The sequence below is a fragment of the Temnothorax nylanderi genome, unplaced genomic scaffold, assembly GCF_030848795.1.
Source record: "Temnothorax nylanderi isolate EJ_2023f unplaced genomic scaffold, tnyl_v1.0 TNYL_tig0287_pilon, whole genome shotgun sequence".
NCBI lineage: Eukaryota > Metazoa > Arthropoda > Insecta > Hymenoptera > Formicidae > Temnothorax > Temnothorax nylanderi.
In genome coordinates this window covers 220,940-241,352 of record NW_027249349.1, presented here as the reverse complement: position 1 = coordinate 241,352, position 20,413 = coordinate 220,940, and the positions used below count along the sequence as shown (strand labels likewise).

General features: G+C 35.0%; 1 protein-coding gene and 1 long non-coding RNA gene across 5 annotated transcripts; both read right to left on the bottom strand.

Annotated features, from left to right (window-relative positions):
• Window positions 1-4,231: 4,231 nt before the first annotated feature.
• On the bottom strand, window positions 4,232-5,550 carry LOC139780613 (dolichyl-diphosphooligosaccharide--protein glycosyltransferase subunit DAD1-like). 2 transcript variants are annotated; one of them, XM_071719342.1, is made up of 3 exons: window positions 5,262-5,550; window positions 4,975-5,189; window positions 4,232-4,513 (listed from the first exon to the last, which is right to left on the bottom strand). In XM_071719342.1, the coding sequence occupies exons 2-3, from the start codon at window positions 5,177-5,179 to the stop codon at window positions 4,383-4,385; spliced, it is 336 nt and encodes a 111-aa protein (XP_071575443.1). In that variant the 5' UTR covers window positions 5,180-5,189; window positions 5,262-5,550; the 3' UTR covers window positions 4,232-4,382. The 2 variants fall into 2 exon arrangements, with proteins under 2 accessions (XP_071575443.1, XP_071575444.1); XM_071719343.1 differs by lacking the exon at window positions 5,262-5,550 and having other exon boundaries at window positions 4,975-5,255.
• A 9,115-nt stretch (window positions 5,551-14,665) lies between these two features.
• Window positions 14,666-18,528, bottom strand: LOC139780608 (uncharacterized). 3 transcript variants are annotated; one of them, XR_011720292.1, is made up of 2 exons: window positions 17,981-18,528; window positions 14,666-15,458 (listed from the first exon to the last, which is right to left on the bottom strand). It is a non-coding gene; the product is annotated as an uncharacterized lncRNA (long non-coding RNA). The 3 variants fall into 3 exon arrangements; XR_011720291.1 differs by lacking the exon at window positions 17,981-18,528 and adding an exon at window positions 17,696-17,974; XR_011720290.1 differs by lacking the exon at window positions 17,981-18,528 and adding an exon at window positions 17,386-17,684.
• Between the last annotated feature and the right edge of the window lie 1,885 nt (window positions 18,529-20,413).

Genomic DNA, 20,413 nt, shown 5'->3' with positions numbered 1-20,413 from the left:
AAAGGACGAAGAGTGAGTTAATCTAAGGTTAAAAGTTAACCGACACTTGTGAAACTGGGCTTAGAGTTACCGTATAAACTACGTTTAGAAATATACAAAATTTATGAAATTAATTTATTAAGAATCTGAAAACCGTAAATCGAGATGAGAAATCTTTGGTGATTGTTCGTAATCTAGATAACTAGGACATTATTTCTCTCACAGGTTAATATGTATGAATGTATTATCGTTTTTATAGTGGTGAAGAACCTTCGAGCCTTGGTGGTCGTTTCTCGAAATCATCTACCGAGAGAGAAGTTATACTTCAACGACGAAAAGAACATATGCGATTAACAGCACGCAGAAGGTATTTGGAAAAGCATCGGAAATCCGAGATTGATTCGACAAATTCGCAAATAACGAATACTGAAAATATTGAAAATACTACATCCTAGATGTAAGCAGAGATGATGATTAATATGATTTCGAAATTACGCAGAGCTTCATAGTTGACATGAAATTGACTGTACGTTTTCTTATTTTTTTTCTCGGCGATGAGACCATGGAACATACGTAACAAGATCATAGAACATACAAAATGATGCAACACATTTTTTTGCTGGTGATTGATTATTAAATATAGCAAGAGCATATCGAAAGATCTCTTTATGTATTTAACAGTTAGTGCTCTTAACGTTCTGAAAACAAATTGAAGTCACAGTCCAGAGATTAGGCGCGACATTTAAGAATATCGATAGGTTGTGAACGATGTACTCATGAACGATTAGTATTGAATCGATTACTCAATACCATCAAGTTATGATAAAAGCTACGAGACGACTAAATTATAATAGAAGATGTTAAGATTTTACGTATAACTTATTTAAATATCACGCTGGTGGCAAAACATTAAATACCTATAATGATATGTAATATATGCGTTTTGGAAAAAAAACTGTTGGAGAACAACCTCATACCGGGTTTTAAAAAAACCAATAAGCTGCATTGTCGTCCACTTTCTAACGGATTAAAGTCTTTGTTTTAAAAAGTTTCCTATTTTTCTTATATATCTCTTATATAATTTGCAAAATAATAAATTTATAAATTATGAATAGATTGAAAGAAGAGAAAGAGAAGGAGAAAAGAAGGAGAAGACAGAATATTCTGGTTATGATAGATACCTTAAATGTTAATTTAATGTATGTGTTTAGTGCCATAAATAAATTAAAGTGATACGTGCCAATTCAATGAGCATGGATTCAGTTATGCCCATTAGAGCTTTAATAGCTGTTTCTAAAAAAGAGAAAACGCATGTATGTATGTATGTATATATGTATATGTACACACATATACAGACACGCACACGCACGCACGCACACACGCACTCACATACATATTTATTGATATATTTATTGATTAGCAACATGCACATAATGATCGGTGGTTTATCCATAAAAAGAATATGAAATGCAAGATTCTTGATTCAAAGATACAACCAGTCATGCTATGTTTGTGCCTGTAAACAAGTTGTATTTAAGATACATACGTGCTTCATTGTGTGTGTGTGTGTGTGTGTGTGTGTGTGTGTGTGTGTGTGTGTGTGTGTGTGTGTGTGTGCGTGCGTGCGTGTGTGTCTATTAAAAATTCAGTTAAAGATTAAAAAGAAAAACTTTCTAATCTGTTGGGCAACAGAAATAATTTATGTTTCAGGAGACGTCTGCCCTTTTTTAAAATTTACATACGTTGTTTCGAATTGATGATCTTATAAAATAAACGAACTTGTTTTGCACAAATGCGAAAATTAGAGAGTAACAACTTGTAAATCTTGTATATAACTTAGTTTCGTATGTAATGAGCAAGGGTTCGGAAGTTTGCTAGCTTTGAGGAGGAATTGTTTCTTCTGCATCATTTAACGACATGATATATATATGACGAGAATAATATAATTTCATAGAAGTTGGATTTGTATGCTATTGCCACACGATAATAATCCTAACGTACGAATTTACGAATAAATAAAATGCGACAATTGGCACAAAGTTTTTTGTTGCATATTATTATTAAAAATTCAACTCGAAATTACATTATACATTTAATTCTTATTTTTAACGATGTGTTAGATGCTATTAATAATGTGCTTTGTTGGCTTGCAATTATATTGCCTAATATCAATCATATAAAAATATATAATTTTGTCGCGTTGGTCGATATAAATAAAATCTATTCTTACACTTTGTGCTCACATTGTGACGAAAGTTTCAATGGGGCAGTTTAAGTGGAGCAATTTTGTAAAACTTGACCAACTCCCGGACCTTTAATAATATGTAAATTTCATTACACTTGGATATACATATAGTTGTTTTTAATTAATAATATTTATATACAAAAATCCTAGTTTAATGCAAGATTTTTATATTTTATGGTTTATTATTTATTTTCATAACAGTGCACTCTGCATATTTAACTTGTATAAATTTAATAACATTCGTAGCTTTTCAGTTTTTCCTAGCTTATGTGATAAATATTTATCCATGTTCACATACAATACACAACACACATTCAAGACACATGTATCCGTAAATATTTGTAGGATATAAATACATACAGGATGTGCCACGACTCACGATTGTTTAATAACATATTCTTTCACCTAACGTAGAATCGAACGTTTCTTTTCATTTTTCAACATTGCGTGCTTTGTTGAAATATAAAACCTTAAATTAAAATTCTATCAGAGTTTACTTGAAATTAACTTGAAATTGATTGAAAAATGAGATTATATTTATTTGTCCCGTAGTGAATTGTAGTTTGTAAAAAGCTTCTTTATAATGATTTGTAATTTGGATACTATTGGATACCTCGATGTTTTCGCTGAAGAAAAAATCAACTTGAAATTCATTAGGGAAAATGTGGATATATATAAGATATAAATATGTATCTGTCATTAGAATTCAGTCAGTCATAGGACATTCTGTATTAGGATACATTATTATATGTAAGAAATAGATTTGTGGAAGTGTGTGTGTGTGTGTGCACGCGCGCGCGTGCGTGCGTGCGTGCGTGCGTGTGTCTGTCCGCATCTAAGAGATGAGAAAAACTTATTTTACTAATGATGCCGACATACATAGTTGTACTAAAACTTTGTAAGTAGCTTTATTTACATCGAACCATTTATATATATTTTATGGATCTCTAAGTTGCATATAAATAATATAGGTAATAAGTGACGAAACATAAGGCAATTTTTATTTGAGGTAACTTTCTGCGTATGGCACATACAAAATTTATTATTTCAATTGTAGCTATCACTACAGCACAGTAATAACAGTTGTTAATAATAGTATATATTTTCAAAACATTTAAGTTATTATGTTTCATAGGCAAATCTAAATTAAATTTATCGAGATAAGAAATTAAATTTTTATTAACTTTATTAATTGCCTCTACATGTAAATAAAATATATGTGTGAAGATATATGAATATTTTCATATAAATAAAAGAGCTTTATTAAATTATATTGTTTTTGAGAAACATAATATCTGGCTAGTTTGGCGAGTTAGGATAGTCTAACGACGCTTTCCTGAGTCTCTCGAAGCTATAACTTTATAATACAATACGAACTTTTTCTTAAGATCTTTGTAAATGTGAGCATGGGGTGTCCTACGTCTCTTCTAATGTAGCAATGTAATACCTATTCCACACTTGTGACATTGTAGGTACAACTAGCAAGACAAATAAAATGCATTATAGATTGTTGTAGTTATATCGCTTACTTATTTTACGCGACTATATAAAATTCCTTTATTGCTTTACAAATATAGTTAACCCTGAAATTTCTAATTTGCAAAACAACATTTTGTAATTGTTATACACTAAAATAATATCGATTCCTGTTGCGATAAATTAAATATGTAGATGATTATGTATTTTTGATTTTTTAAAGAATTGTTTCTATGTATCGCCATTCGCCATATTACATAGCGAGTCAACCTGTGTCATACTTTATTTGTACGAATAATTTTACATCGATATAAATATTTCTCAGTAATGTTACATTTTATTGTTGCGTAAATTATTTCTGCAATATATGGTTTTGATATCTTCATTTTTCATAGACGATACAAGAGGATGTGCACAAATTTATATAAATCTATTTTGACGAAATTAAGAATTTTAAATAATTTGGTACTGTTAGTCATATATTACAAGAAAGGAGAAAAGAGAAAGGAGAAGGGAAAGAGAGAGTTACAATTATTTTTATTAATTTTATTAATCAGTTACGAGATATTCAAATGAAAATTAGAGAATAACAGTAGAAAAACATGATATATTATATATCAGATACAATTTATTCTCGAAAATGACGATTACCTATTTGAATTATATGTTACAGCTGCGTATCTTATCCAATGAAATTCATTATAACGATATGTAAAATAATATGTGCAAAAATGAAGTCTGCAAATCCTCTTTCCGGGCTTATACCGTGAAATTGACTTCGATTTTGTGGATTAACTTGCAATCGAAGGCAAACTGAAAAACAAAAATGTAAAGCCATCAAACAACTTAACCTATGTGAAACAGATGTGAGGATAATAGGATTTGTTAATTACTTAAACGTGAGATAAAGGGCCTGTTTTCTATCGCTGCTACATTGAACTGGCTGCACTAGTTCAGAGTTTATCTTTTTTACTCCATATTGGAAAAGGAGGTGCAGCCAGTTTAGCAATAAAAAACAGACCCAATGTATTGTAATTTGGCGTACTGAAACTCGTATTAATCACGCAATATGCAAAAAAAAAATAAAAAATAAAAAATAAAAAAAAAAGATGGAGAGAATAAACAATTCTCCACGCTATTTGTATGCATATGGATGGCAACAACGGTACATGCAGGTTAAAGTATGCTCGCGGCAAGTAGAAGTAAAGATACATGTGTATATGTATATAAGTACGTAACGTGTAATGAGCATTTAACGTGAGCGTTGTAATTACCTCCTAGAATGAAGCAAGATACGCAGGATATGAAACCACTGAGAAAACTATTGAAAGGAAAGGTGCCGACGAGACAACAATACACAAACTGGATAACACCCGTCAGAAACACGTACAATAAGTACGCATCGATGATCTTCAGTTTCTTGGGTGTATTCTTCGTGTACTCCGACCCAAATTTATATAGCACTGTCAACGCCGTCATGTTTATCGACCTTGGTGCAAAATATTAGAGATGTAGTTAAAAATGTAGTTAGAACATTTGACGCGTGACAAGTGGCAAGTACCGGTGAGTCTGGGTCCGGGGTGGGTCAAGGATCAAGTCCAGAGTCCAGTACTCCACTACTCCAGTAGTCCAGTCCCGTGTTCCGGCGAGGGTGACGGCGGTGACGGCGGTGACGGCGGTGTCGGCGGTGAGCGGTGCCCGGTGACACGTATCACGCACACGTATGTGCACCAGTGATCAGAGAGAACAGAGTCAACAGAGAAACTTGAGACCTGAGAGTGAGACTGTCAGCGTTGTGCCGTGCCGTTGTGGTTGGTTGAGTTAGTTCACTGTTCACTTCTTTCACTTGGTAAACGGTTACTTGGTTTTCTGCTCGATACGCCACTCGCGCCCCGGAACTATTTGGCATATCCATTCGTACCCATTGTCGGCATTACGGCATTGTCTGAAACTGTCGATAAAGTCTCCCAGTCTCCCCATTTGGTGCGTGTCCATGCTACGCTCATAATTTTCGCGTTGACTGTTGAGAATTAATTGCTTCGGTGCCGGCGCAGTAATGTTTCTCTCTGATATTAGTATTGTTTTAAATAAAGATACGTAGATAAGAATATAGATTTAATGAAACTTGGATATAATAAATTGGCAAGTGATAAATTGCAATGGCAAGCTCGCTATTTCAACAGAATATTCTCAACAAAGTGCATGATATATATATATATATATATATATGTATTACATTTTTCGATATTAAACTATTGCGGATATCAACTTACAATTTCAACATGCATATTTAATTTGCATCATAATGCGAAAGAACGACCGCTATATAAGGCAAGCGTATAGCATTAATTATTGTTAAAATGAGAAAAGTGCGTGAACGCGAATATAAGAACGCCGAGAACGCGCGCGAAAGTTTAACAGAGAGACGCGCGCCCCATATTAGTGACGCCGCGGCGCGGCGCTGCGCGGCGGTTTCGGTGCGATTAAACACGAAGCGCCTCCGCCATGTTGATTACGTTCCCCTTCCATTTCCAGAACACTTGGCGGACCGGGCGCCGCGGGCGGGCACGGAAATCACGAAACGGATCGGCCTCGGAAAGAGTGGCGTGTGGCGTCGCAAGTTGTTTAATTGCAGTGGTAAGAGTCTATAACGTTTATTAACCTCGCATTCATTATTTACCGCAGCACCTATCGCGGTAGTATCGATTCAGCGTTCTGGTATTAATGATTTGTAAAAGTATGTATTTCGCGATACACTTGTTCGGTCGAAAGCGCGCGCGTCGAAAGTGACGCTCGTATTTTCACGTATCAATATCTGGCAAAAATATTAATACGCCTATTCGTTAGATTACAAAATAGAATACAAAATAACAATAAAAGGCGAGCATTTAATATTTCCTCCTCGCAGTACGAAAGATGCATAATCGCCAAGTTGACGCGGCGCGGCGCGGCGCGGCGCGGTGGCGCACTTTGGCGCGAGAAGTTGACCGCGCGGGGTGGCGCGGGAGTCGGGACTCAGCGGGCCTCGGGCTCGGGAGACGAAGCGCTTGACGCTTCCGTGGCTTCCGCCATATTGATCATGTTCCCCTTCCATTTGCAGAACGCGGTGGCGCGGGCGGACACGAGACGGATCGACTCTGGCTCTGGAACGGAAAGAGTGACTCGTTTAACTGGTAAGGAGTCTTGGATGCATTATTTACCGCAGTATCTATCGCGTAATATCGATTCAATGCTCGGGTATTGATATTTCTTAAAAATATGTATTTCGTGGTACTTATTCGGCCGAAGGCGCGTCGCGCGCGAACAATCATCGCGAAAGTGACGATCGTATTTTCGAATATCGCGGATATTTACCAAGAATGTTAATACACCTATTCGCTAGAATGTTAAGTGACAATTATACTAAAAGGCGAGCACACACAGTATTTGCTACTTGCTACTCGAACTCCAAGTACAGAAAATGCATAATCGCGTAGTTATAAAGCGGGACGCGTATAGTGACGCAGCGCGCCGCGCGCCGCGCGCCGCGCGCCGCGGCCAGCGGCGCTTTCGGTTTCGGTGCGAGAAGCGAGAAGTTGACCACCTCCGCCATATCCGCCATGTTGATTACGTTCCCCTTCCATTTCCAGATCGCGATGGGCACGAGACGGATGAGACGGATCGACTGCGGAACGAGTGTGTGGCGTCGCGACTTATATATTTAATTGGTAAGTATATGCATCGATTTTCCTTTTAACATTTGTTGCAATGTCTATCGCGAAGATCGTGTATAGTAGATTCGCGGGATATTGATAATCCGTTCGAACGCGTATTTCGAAAGCCTTAATTGTTCGGCCGAAGATTTATCGCGCGAATCAATCTAGCGACGCCGCGTCTCTCTTGGCGTGCCAAGTTAATCGCGCGAGAAACTTTTATTTATATGATAATGGAATAGAATAATGGAAGGAAGTGAGAGAGACTCTACCCGGCAGAGTCTGCCGGACTGCCAAGTATAATGCGCTCTTATAGCAAGATTGCGAACGCGCGCTAAAATTATCGTCAAACGGTAAATGAAATAATGTAAAAAAATGTTAAATTTGTATATATTATACATACATATGTATTTTTTTATTTTCTACAAATATCTCAGATTAATACTGAACACTCTAAAATAATTCCTATATCAATGACAATCTTGTATTTAAAGAATCGCGCCTCGTTTTTTCATCATCAAAATCATTTTATTACAAAATTATTTAAATTATTTTAATTTGTTAGCGTATTTGATTCATTTTTATTATTATTAGAATGCAATAATTGTCCTAATACTTAAAAAATTTATAACTTTTATCACAAGTCTTTATTTTAAAATTATATGTATTGTATAATAAATAAATATGTATGATTAAAGTTAGAGTAAAACATGCATGAGTAGCCGTTTAAATCTCTATTAATCTCTGTGATGACTCCTGATAACGTGGTCATGCAAATATATACAATGTACAGGGTACAGTAAGATCAAATAATGCGTGCATGTGTGCGTGCGTGCGTGCGTGCATTTAGACAAGTATATTGAGAATATTCTAATTAACTGTAATTGTGATTTGGATATTTTATACATATATGACATATGATATAAAAGTATTTTCGTTCTTCTTATTATTAGTCATTTTCGACGAAGCGATAGAATGTTTTTCCTTGTCTCAAGCCTACACGACAATTTCAAATGTTTTAAAATTGATTACCACTAAATTGGTAAATATTAGTAAATTTTGTATTTAATTATTTTAATACAGTTTTATTGAATTTAATAAATAGTTTATTTTGCACAACATATATTATACATCTCATGTCAGTCTTAAAAGATCTTATGATATATACTTGCTTTTTTAATTAGATTATTTTTTAATTTAAGCGCGTTATCACCAAGTAAGAACTTTCTTTAGATTTTTTCAATTATTTACATTTTAAAATTAAAAGAGAATATAAATTTTTTATAGTGTTTTATTGTAAAAATTTTATCAACAACATAGTAAGGGTCAACAAACTGTGAGTATCGAAATTCCAAAACGTTATCAGCGACAAAATCATTATCATGTAATTCCAATATTGCCCGTGTAAGTATGCCGCCGCGTGTACTATGCTCGTGTAGCATAGAAAAGGCTTGGGAAATCTAATTAATCAGCGGCCGATACTTGGATAATTCAATATCTTTTGATATCAGGGACGCACGTTTTTCAGATAAAATTATGAAAAAGATTCGAGATAGATGATGCGTTCTACTTGCAGGCATGCCACATCTGGCTGCATTTGGCCGCATCCCCTCGATCTCAATCGGATACATGGTCGACCGGCACTAGATAGAGAGAAGATGGAGAGAAAATAGCAGATGAATGGAAACGTGTACTGCAATGAGCTGAACGGAACGATAAGGTAAGAACTAACAATAAGAACCGAAGCTCGGTCTTCCGGAAGAGACACTGCTTACCGGTCGTCCGTTCCCTTGCCGCGGCATGGCAGGGATGCAATTTCAATCATGCGTAAAACGGCACAGCTTCAAAGCACGGCTTCGAGCTGCTTCTTTTTATTATATATATTGCTCGCTCATATTCAAAGGATTCGATTCGCGCAGCGAGACACAGAGGTTATTTCGAATGTTGTAATAATGATCGGTGCAGGTCGTTATTCAATATCGCCCGTGTACGTTATCCATGATACTGCGATTGAGCGACTCATTTTTCATTTGCTTTCTTTTATATATATATAGTTTATTTGTTAAGCAGTATTTCAACTTTTTACAATTATACGTTTTATGAATTTTATACCGTAAAATACTATAACGCGCGTCTTTTTCTCCAGAATAAAAATAAATATTGTCCTGAATTATTATTAAATAAATCAAAGTTTGCATCGTGTATCGATGTGCCACGTAAATTTATTCATCGCGTATAAAATATCATATATAATTTCCTTCTTCCCTAGACAGAATTTGGGAAATTGACAAAATCGATTTATTATCTTTAGTTGTTCTGACGAAAAAGAAAAAATAAATAAATAAATAAAACGTTTCCTTCCTTCGGCGGAAATTTTAACAGCGTATTTCTCAGACTTGAACACGAAAGAAGAAGAGTCGATATATATACGGCTCTTTTACACAAACATCGTTCACGCAATAATATCGCGGTGGACGAAAAATTCTTGTGTGTGTATCATCTTCTACATAGAGATCGTCTATCGCCATCCGTTCTCTTCGTGTACCTAATTTCGCTCAGCCGACCCGGCGAGATTTACTAGGACGGACGTTGTTAAACGTCGTCACAGAGCGATCGACAATGGCCACAAATCGGCAAGGCACGGGAACGCGGCATGGCCGAATACGCGGCGCTTGTAACGTTTGATCGTATACCGACCGCGACGGTACCGAGGCGACGGCGACGGGGTGCGGACGGCTTCGTCTTATAAATTATTGCGGGTTCTCTCGACTCCGCGGGTTACGGAGAGGGTCCTTCAGCCGAGTTGCTACCTTGGAGGACAATCTGACGAGTGGTGGTGTCCTGACAAGCAGCCTGTTGCGTGACCCGAGCGATCAATATCTGTGCGAACGCAACACCCGCAGCCGCTCCTGCTCCTCGTGTCTCGTGTCTCGTGTCTTGGTATAAACGCGAGACGCGCCTCTTTCGTGACTCTCGTTCTCGTATGCTACGAAGCCGTGCCGCGTTTTCTTTCTCCCAGTTTAATCTTTTCCGACTTGAAGAAGGTCGCCGCGCTGCGCGCGCAATAACGCATCGTTTCATATTACACGTCAAGCTGGGATGACGCTGGAGCGGGCGCGGGCGTGGGCGCGGGCGCGACGGGGAAAATAAGCTGCGCGCGAGTACTCGATGAGATTTTCTATAGTAGCTCCAATCGCGAAATTGTGCGTGACGTGTAATGGGTGTGGGATGGGGTGGGGTGGGGTGGGGTGGGACGAAACTTTTGAAACTTTTGAAACCGCCGTGCTTTAATCTCATTTAAATTTTGTGCAAATACTTCCTTTGAATAAAAGAGCAGAATGATAGAAGAATATTTGGGGTGGAAAAGTGGAATGAGCATTACAAAGCTTCACGAGACTTTATATAGAGCATCTGAGATTTTCTTTTATCCAGGCATTTTCTAATTAGATGCAGCAAATTTTCTATAGTGGCAATTTTTAATTGGATATCACTTGATTCGTATTCGATCTAACACGTCCGGTTAATTCTTTCGAGCCAAATTATCTAATTTAATGAATGAATTTCTTCGTTTCTCTTTTATTACCGAGTATTAGTTTCAATCTGCTTCTATTTTTATATAATAACAATTGCGTAATATATAATACGATATAAAGAGTGATTTATCGTCAAAGAAATTCCTATATAATCTGGATATATTATATAGGCGTACGTTCATAAAAGTGTCAAACAATTCACTTACATATAAGTGTACAACAATTCATAACGCACAGCTTGAGCGAGTTAAAAACAGTTTTCCTATCGAGGAAAATTTTTTTCATAAACGCAAATAAAGTTAAATTTAAATAGGATGGTAGTTTTATTGCAGTATTGCTGCTCACTTGTACTGTGCTACTCCGAGCTCTCTGTTTAATCTCTCTCTCTCTCTCTCTCTCTCTCTCTCTCTCTCTCTCTCTCTCTCTCTCTCTCTCTCTCTCTCTCTCTCTCTCTTGTCAGAGTTCAAGGAGTTTAAGGAGTTTGAGAAGAGTGTCCTCTCTCTTTTCATATTATGCGTGTAGATGTAGAGTTACGTAGGCAATAGGCATGTTTTATCGCGATGAACGAAAAGAGGAGGAAATATTTTATTAAATACAAAGCGATCAAGAGAGAGAAAGAGGGAGTCGTGACATTCGCGCCTACCTTTTTACTTAAACTTGATTTAATTATGCAATATCTTAATAAAGAAATATGTTGATATAGATGCTCGACGAAGCCCATCTTTTGAAATTAACGATGGCGCTTATGGCGCGTCGCCGACGCGTCGCCACGCTCGTTAACGTCATTTGCGAAGTGAACACAAAGGGAGAGAGCAGAGTTTGAAATGGAAATTAAAGTGATGTCTTTTCGATCATACACGTACACACACGTGCACACACGCACACACGCACACGCACACGCACACATACATATATGAATTTGAAAAATTCTAAGCGGACGCAACACATTCTCATAATTTATCTATTATGTTAAGTGTATTAAATAATATCTCAAGTAGTATATTTTAAATAATAAGCAACACACTCGCATAATTATTATGTAAAAGATATACATTTAAATATCGTGTTAAAGTATTATATTTATAATTCGTGCCTAAAATGTATTTAAATATAAAAGATTATGTATTTAGAAAAGAAGGGATTGATTGTAGAAAGTAAGGGATTGATTAAGAGATTTATTCATATCATTTTTAATAGATATATAAATATAAAACATTACATAATACAAAAACATAAAAAATACATAATAAAGCAACGTGACAATTAATTATCAATTCATAAAAGTATTTTACAATTTTTAAGATATCGTTGCTTTATATAACTTAAATATTTTCGGCTTATAGCTCATAGACTTTCGATTCGTCGAGTCGATATTTATAAACTTTCATCTATTATTTAAGTGTCAAAAAGAGATGATCAATGCTAAATACATTTTGTGGGTCACGATGTATATTTAGGAAATTTATTTGTTACATTCGTAGCTTGTGCTCCGGTTTGCCATTTTATTTATAACTTGACTCAAATGTCATCCGCGAAGAATGTCATTCAGTGAACTAATAGGTGCCGAACAATCGATTCAGTGATTTCTCTGTTAATTTATGTACATGTTCCGTTCAATATTAGACTTGAAAACACACGAATTTCATTGGTATTGAGAGAGATTAGATGTGAAATAACAAAATAACAATGTAATTTTTCTAGGATTTAATTAGGATATTATAAATCGTAAACGTAACGATATTATTATTTATTGCCTAGTTTTCCAAGTTTTTACGCGAGTCCTACAATTTCGGTCGGGTTTATAATTTAAAAATCGTTACGAGTACCTACGTTACGAGCACACTTTGACACTTTTGAACAGGAAAAATTAATTCAAGATTGATTAAAGAATTTGAAGGAATCGATTATATCGGTTTGCTTGCAAAGTGCATGGAGAAAAATTGAGAGAGACTTTTTTTATTCCACTGCGCAAAAGATTTGCGGTAGTATCTAAATTTATTCAGCATTTCCGGTTTAGAATAGACTTATCGAATAAAAATGTATAGCATCATTCGAGAATATAGATCAACGTATCTCATATCCGATCCAAAGAATTCGGATCAACATATTGTTAAAGTTATTACGTGAAGAAAATTTTTCCTCGTAAATCTGATATATGCGACCAACTTTTACGAAAGTTGTTTGCTTCTATTTTCCAAGTAAAGAATGCGTCGGCATTTTGCCTCCTATATATCGCTATATTGCATCTGTGTGTGCGTGTGCGTGTGTGTGTGTGTGTGTGTGTGTGTGTGTGTGTGTGTGTGTGTGTGATGTATTCCGTTTTGCATAGCGACTGACAATGAGCGACAGGAAGCTCGCTCCGACGGAGTCATCGCTCGCATTCGTTGTTTAGGCAAATGATGGAGGCAGAGGCAGGTAGCTCGTTGGGGTAGGCCGTCCCCGGGTTAAGGGGGATAATCGTATCGAGCCAGTGAACGCGGCTCGAGGCCTTTATCCCACAATCCCGGGGAAAACCCTGGACTTTTAAGGGGTTGGCCTCTGTGTCCTGGAAATAAACGCGCAAAGAAGCTACTGGAGCAACCTGCACGAGGGTGGACCGAGGTTGCCAGCAGGTGGCAGGTTCGCCGCGTATCGATTTCTTACGAATCTACCCGGGCTCGGAATCGCTGGGGTGGTTCACGCAAGCGGCTCGACGAATCTACGTGATCGTTCTCGCAAAGCTCGGATAGCGGTAGCTAGTCGTAAGATCCGCATCACGCACCACTGTGTGATCGGTTGTTTAACCATTATTTGGTTAAAGCGACAAGAGACCTTTCGCTTTAGAGTAACTATCAGCAAGTGTTAGCCTGCGTACTCACAAGTGGTTGCTCAACGGAATACATATACCAGCCAGAAAAATTACAATTTATCATTCTCGTACACGTACATACACGTGTTTATTACACGTGTGTAATTCTCTCACATGCGTAACGTTTATACGCGTATATGCGAGAAATATGCCAGAAGAAAAGACAAAATGGCGATGGATTACAAAGCTGCCTCTAATATTTTATTTGTGTGTAATATTATATACATAACAGAAATTTATATCCCGCAGCCAATATTATGCGCCAACTAACTTTCGTTTGGAAATTATATTTTTATATAATTTCTCTGAAATTTTTTCTTACGTTTACGTATGTACGTACGATATTTAAACAGTGATAGAGTAACAGTGATAGAAAAACAGTGATAGAGTAACGATAAATTGTATTGTATTGTATAAAGGATGTATCGCGTCTTTCAGATAAAGATATTAAAAATTTCACGATTCTAACTCTTTCATTCTTTTATAACGTACAATTCATAAATATGTGATTTTTTATGTTTTACCTACTATTAAAAATTATTCCTTCTAAAAAGCTTCTAAAGGGATTCTGCGAATATATTTGTCGTATACATTGTTTGGAGTGAAAGGATCAGAAAATCTCAATTCTTTCATGAGATTGGTGCAATATAGTATTGTTAGTAGTATAACCATTTGACTCTAGGGACCCATTGGAATGAGGAGAGAAGTAATCTCGGCTAAGACGACAATTTATCTATTACAAAGTTTCTATAGAATGTCTTTGAACATTGATAGATTAATTGGCAGATTCTGTTCTATTTTAGAGACAAATTAATATATACGTGATGTATTATAAAGAGTTGTCACAATCTTCCAAGATCTTTTAGGAGGTTTATTCTTCACTACACTGACATGATTATCGAATTATTTATTGTAACAGGTGTATTGGTAGGTATTTTCTTACATATTTTCTTACATCGATCGATATATACATATCTATATGAAAAATCGTATTCGACCTTCTTAGATCAAGCTCCTTAGATTTATCATTGATCTCATCATCTATTTTCTATTTTATTCTTATTATTGTTAACGCGCCGTTCTTATTACTGTTAACGTCGAAAACATTCGAGTATCATATGCGCGACACTGCTGGTTGTTGCTCTCCGATTATCGCGCTTTTCTTTAGAAGCATAGAATGAATAAAAAGGCGAACTTGTTCACCAACGGACAAGTTTGTTTGGTCGCCTGAAAAGAGGATAAAGATTTTTGGTGAAACAGACAGCCTAAAAATTATATCTTAGACGATACAGTTACCGTATAATCGCGTTTGCGTATGAAAGGTCAGGGCATGCCAATCTTCGTTCGAGTCGATCTGTGTGCAAATGAAGAAGGACCATCGTGGAAAGCGCAGAATAAAGATTGCGGGAGTCTAGTGACGTAAACAATGACCTGCATGTCGGTCCCGGTTATTTTCGTTTAGCTTGCTTCGCAATTTCCGATTCTATCCCCATCCTTCGTCCCGGCCTCGCGCGTCCTGTTTCGCGAAAAATTCTCGCCTGGTTGCCGATGATTGTATTAAATTTATGACACTCCGACACACCTGGTGTTGTAATCTTTCCCACGCGAGTGCAAAATTGAGCCTTGATCATCGATAATCTCGTTACGAGTTTCGATGGAACACGAGTGTCAATCTTGGCGTTTCGCTGGAAAAAAATGAAAGAGAATTGTGCCATCAGAATTTTTATCTCCGAGTCGTATATAATTAGGTTACGATTTCTCTTATATCATTATGGTTAATAGTTTTGGGCAATTCTCTGATGAGATTCATTGATCTGCAACAAGATTATATATCTAGAAAACATTTTATCATCTAAGTACGTGTTAAACTAAAAGAAAAAAAAACAACCAATGTTTCTTGTTAGAGATGTTCAAATAATGATACTATAGTTTCAATCATAATAGTAGATTTGGTCTTGACGGACAAGATTTTTGCAATTGTACGAATTGTACAAGCATGGCAAGCTGTGGGGCATAGTGAAATATGACACTGTAATAATTATTTCACTTTTAGAAAACTGTCGAAAATAATTTTCTGTAATTGAAATGTTTCTTCTCTTATATATTATGCTTTTTTTTTTAGTTTAGATATGTATATAGACCTGTAATTGAAAATTACAGCATAGAAGCCAGATTATGCCAAGGAACCATCTCATTAATTTTTTCATGTGTTTTATATGCGTTACATATATATTTTGTTAGACATAGTTTATTGGCAAATTCTAAGAATAGTAAACGTGAAGAACTGTAAAATTAGTTTATCAAATATTCTGTTGGAGTGGGGAAAAAAAATCGAGGCTACCCCTAGTGTTATCTATATTTGTAAAAAAATTTGTATTTTTCTAATGCGTATGTATAATTAAATTTACAATTTACGAAAGAGATATTGAGCACACGCTACCAGATCGGGGAAGAAAAATTATCTTTGGTGTGTGTGTGTGTGTGTGATATCTTGTTTTCCAGAAATTGTCTAGTGTATTATTTACTTTATTGAGTGTAAAAGAACGCATTGAATTCATGGCAATGTAACAATTCGTAGTACAAATGCGTTTATTCGTTTGTTCACTGGAATTTAGTGATGGTACTAACCGGTAGTAGTCAATGTAATATTCATGAGCGGACTACAAAGAGAATATATAGTACATACTACTAGCATTGCGTATATCGTAGATTATTAAGGTAAAATGAAAGGACCGATTAATGCTCGTGGATTCTCGTATAGCGGGTTACCGAATACAATTTGCTCGCTAACATAAAAAATTGAGATCACGTGGAACCAGAGAGCGGTTTCGGCTTACGGTAAATTATGTTGCTGCTGGCAGGAGATAATAAATTATTTCTCAGACTTGCGTCAAGTTCTTATAAAGTCGAGAATAGTGTACTTGATATACTAATAGCTAACTAGAAATAAATAAAATTTAAACACGAGTAAACATATTATTGGTATTTAACTGATTTGTGAGTAAAATTTAAATACATTTTACTGGTATTTCCTACTTTTTTGTTTTTTATTTTAAAACGTTTCGTTATAAATTTGGATAATTATCAGTTAATCGATCGGTGGCATAGTTGTAGTACGTTTTTAATATTATGAATATATTATGAAATGTTAAAAACTAAAATAACGATTTTTTTGTCAATTTTTTATTTGATCATTACAATTTTTTTTGCAATTTTTTAAATTTTTAATGAACTTAGGGCTAAGTGTTACATATGCAAATCTGCTAGAGTACTGGCTTTCTGTCGTTATTGTTATGGTTGTTATTATTATTATTATTGATTAGAAATCTAGGAACTTAATCAAACTAAAATTGCTCGAAGTGTGCACGAGTAAGCAAATTCTGAAGCGTATTCTATTTGACTGCAATCATTATTATTACAAATGCGCACAATTTACAAAATGAGATGACCTTGAACTTTGATTTAACGGGATTGAATGTAATCGTCGAGTCCAAATTTTCAATCTTTAAATACGCATCGGTATTAAACGCGATGAACAAACTGATTGTCGAGTGCATCCTGTCTGACAAGATGCGGGCGTCTTTACTTACTTACGCCATCAGAGTAACTTACAAATGGACCGTCGTGCAATTGTCGGCGGAAGACGCTTGTTATATCCCCTCAACCGAACCTAACCAATCGTTATTATCTTAACTCACGATCATTGCACGGTTCAATATCTCTAACTACAGCGAGGCAATCCGCGATTTTTTTTCATCTCACGCGTTTTGCCTTTTGATTTTTAAAGATTGTAATCTTTATATATATATATATATATATATATATATATATATACATATATATATATATTATAATAATACATTAAGCGCACGCGCGTACAAACACACATTAATCGATATCAACAGATTTAAGGTAAATGTACCAATGTCGGGACACTTAAGACCTAATATGTCTGGACACCTTTATCACTTTTGTTTCTTTTAGAAGAAGATTATATGTAAGTCTCATCGTATTAAAAGTTGAATAAAATTTGGTATCTGCCAAGGTATAATAACTTTAGTAAGTAAGAAATTAAATTGTCGCGAATATGTATATAATGAAGTAATGTACATCGCAATTTGCGAGTTTAATTAGCGCCGAGTAAAATGCACAGCACAAAGAGTGACGTTAACCGTGCAAAACTTTTTCGTCTCCAGGGAAAGCTGACCTTCTGTGAGGAATGGACCGATCGAACTGCGTGTTACTTGTCCCAATTGTGCCTATGCGTGTAGGGGTATGCGGGTATATATATCGCCCACGCGATACGCGCAGATCCGTTATTAAGCACAGGAGGCAGGGAGTCTGGGAACTGTCGGTTTTATTGATGTGAGATTTAACACATAGAACACACCCACGGTTTGTACCGACCCCTTCGTACCGTAGTTTGACTTAATAACTACACGTCAGAATAATTCTGATACGACTATGTCAGTGCCGCGAGTTTTAATTGAAATACTAAGACGTGATATATAGACCTAGAGCGCGTCGAGAAAATTTCAGAGAAGGGCAAAAAGAAGAAAAATGTCTCTCTAATTCGAGCGTAGCGCAATCTCCGATCGCGTAATTATTCCAACTCGTGATAATTCCAACTCTGAGCAATTTCAAGTTGAGCGCTTAAATTTCGTCTTCACGTGCAATTTTGTTTCATCGGTCTTCCCAAGTTGCGTCGTTGCTGTCGAGATTGTTCTACGGAATAACGATATCTCGAATAACGATTTCTCGAATGTAGCGACATTCCTATAAACTATATAATTTTTTAAATTATTTTATTATTTTATTTTATACACTTCATGTCCATAATCATTTCGACTATGATAGTTTTTATCTGATGCCATTATATTATATATAAATAATGTTATATAATTTATATATATATATATATATTTAATTTATATATATATATGTATAAATTTGTCACGCTATATTTTGTCCACCAAACATTTTTATCTCCAAAAATATTATTTCTAGAGAAAAATGTTTTAAGTAAAAATTGTTTGGTTTGATGGGGGATACATGATTCTGATGCAAGTCATGTCATAGATGTCGTTTTCAAGTTTTAAAGGCGATTAATTTTTTAAATGAAAGCTGATTTTTTTCCTTGAGATAAAAGTTAATGATCTCGTCGAGACGTTTTCAAAGCACTATAATAAAGCTCTCTTTCGTTAAGAATTTCCTGAGATATTTACAATTTTTTTATAATATTTTAAATATAAAATATAAAATCTCTCGTGAAGTATTCATTTTTCTATGACTTTACCTTCATACTTTCATACGTAAAATAATGAAAGGAAGCGAATAATAATATTAATTTTTCCATTTACAATTTTGCAAAATTGAATGCGTCTACAAAATGCAATCGAATTTTTAAAAATAATGTTTCTATTTTTTTTTTACAACAATTGATTCCTTTCATTATTTTACGTATAAAAGTATGAAAGTAAAGTCGAAAAGTAAATACTTCGCGAGATATTTCATATTTTATATTAAAAATATAACAAAATTTTAAATATCTCAGGAAATTCTTAACGAAAGAGAGCTTTATTATAGTGCTTTGAAAACGTCTCGACGAGATCTACAACTTTTATCTCAAGGAAAAAATCAAGTTTCACTTAAAAAATTAATCGCCTTTAAAATTTCTTGAAAATGACATCTAGGTATGACGTGACTCGCTTTGGAATCATGTGTCCCCCTTCAAACCAAAGAACTTTTTTGAAACATTTTTCTCTAGAAACAATATTTTTGGAGATAAAAATTTGTCACGCTTTATTTTGTCTACTGTATATATAATATAATATATTATAATATAATATAATATAATATATATGTTTCTTACATCGATATAAAACTTACTAAACTGTTGGTTAAACTGTTTAGATAAATTTATAGCGCTGATACTAATTTAAACACTCTAATTGTACAAAATGCAACTTGTAAAGAATTACTGATATCACTTTACTTTTCATGTAATTGATAATTACCTGTTCTGTACTCAGTAGATCAATTGTAGAGATAAGTAGCTGAGTCTGGAAATTAATTATTGATGAGCTATCAGTAGAGTACCGTACCCCGAGCACCTTCAGATAAGCTCGAAATAGGTAAATCACAGCTACCATAATTTAGTCGACGCAAATACGCAAAAGCTATTTAACCATAATTGGCGATATCAGTGATGAAATATAATATATTACAAATAATATGATGTATATATATCATATATGTTTAATTGAAAGCACAAAAGTATTACGAACGTATTATTTTTGCACGGATATAACATCTCGTAGATCCATTGCGTTGAAATAAATGATTGACAATATATTTATAGATTAATAACAAATATATAGATTAATATATTTAATCTTGGAATCGTATTATTTATTAATTTATTTAATTTTGAGATACATATAAATTGCTCGAAATTTACAGAATAAATATAATTAGAAAAAATAGGAACTAGAAAATATATCTAATAAAGAAAGCCAGCTCGGCAAAAAGTGATAATAATGAAGTGTTTTTCGTGAGAGAAAAAATGTGTTCAAAATTTTATAAAGATGTTATCGTGTTACACTTTTTGTCGAGCTTTTTTTTGATAGACAAGTAAAAT

Bases quoted from the DNA above. Each gene is read 5' to 3' on its own strand.
- LOC139780613 (XM_071719342.1), bottom strand. From the start codon at position 5,179: ATGACGGCGTTGACAGTGCTATATAAATTTGGGTCGGAGTACACGAAG. The intron at 4,514-4,974 runs GTAATTACAACG...TTTGTTTTTCAG, and splicing joins ATCTTGCTTCATTCTAGGAG to TTTGCCTTCGATTGCAAGTT.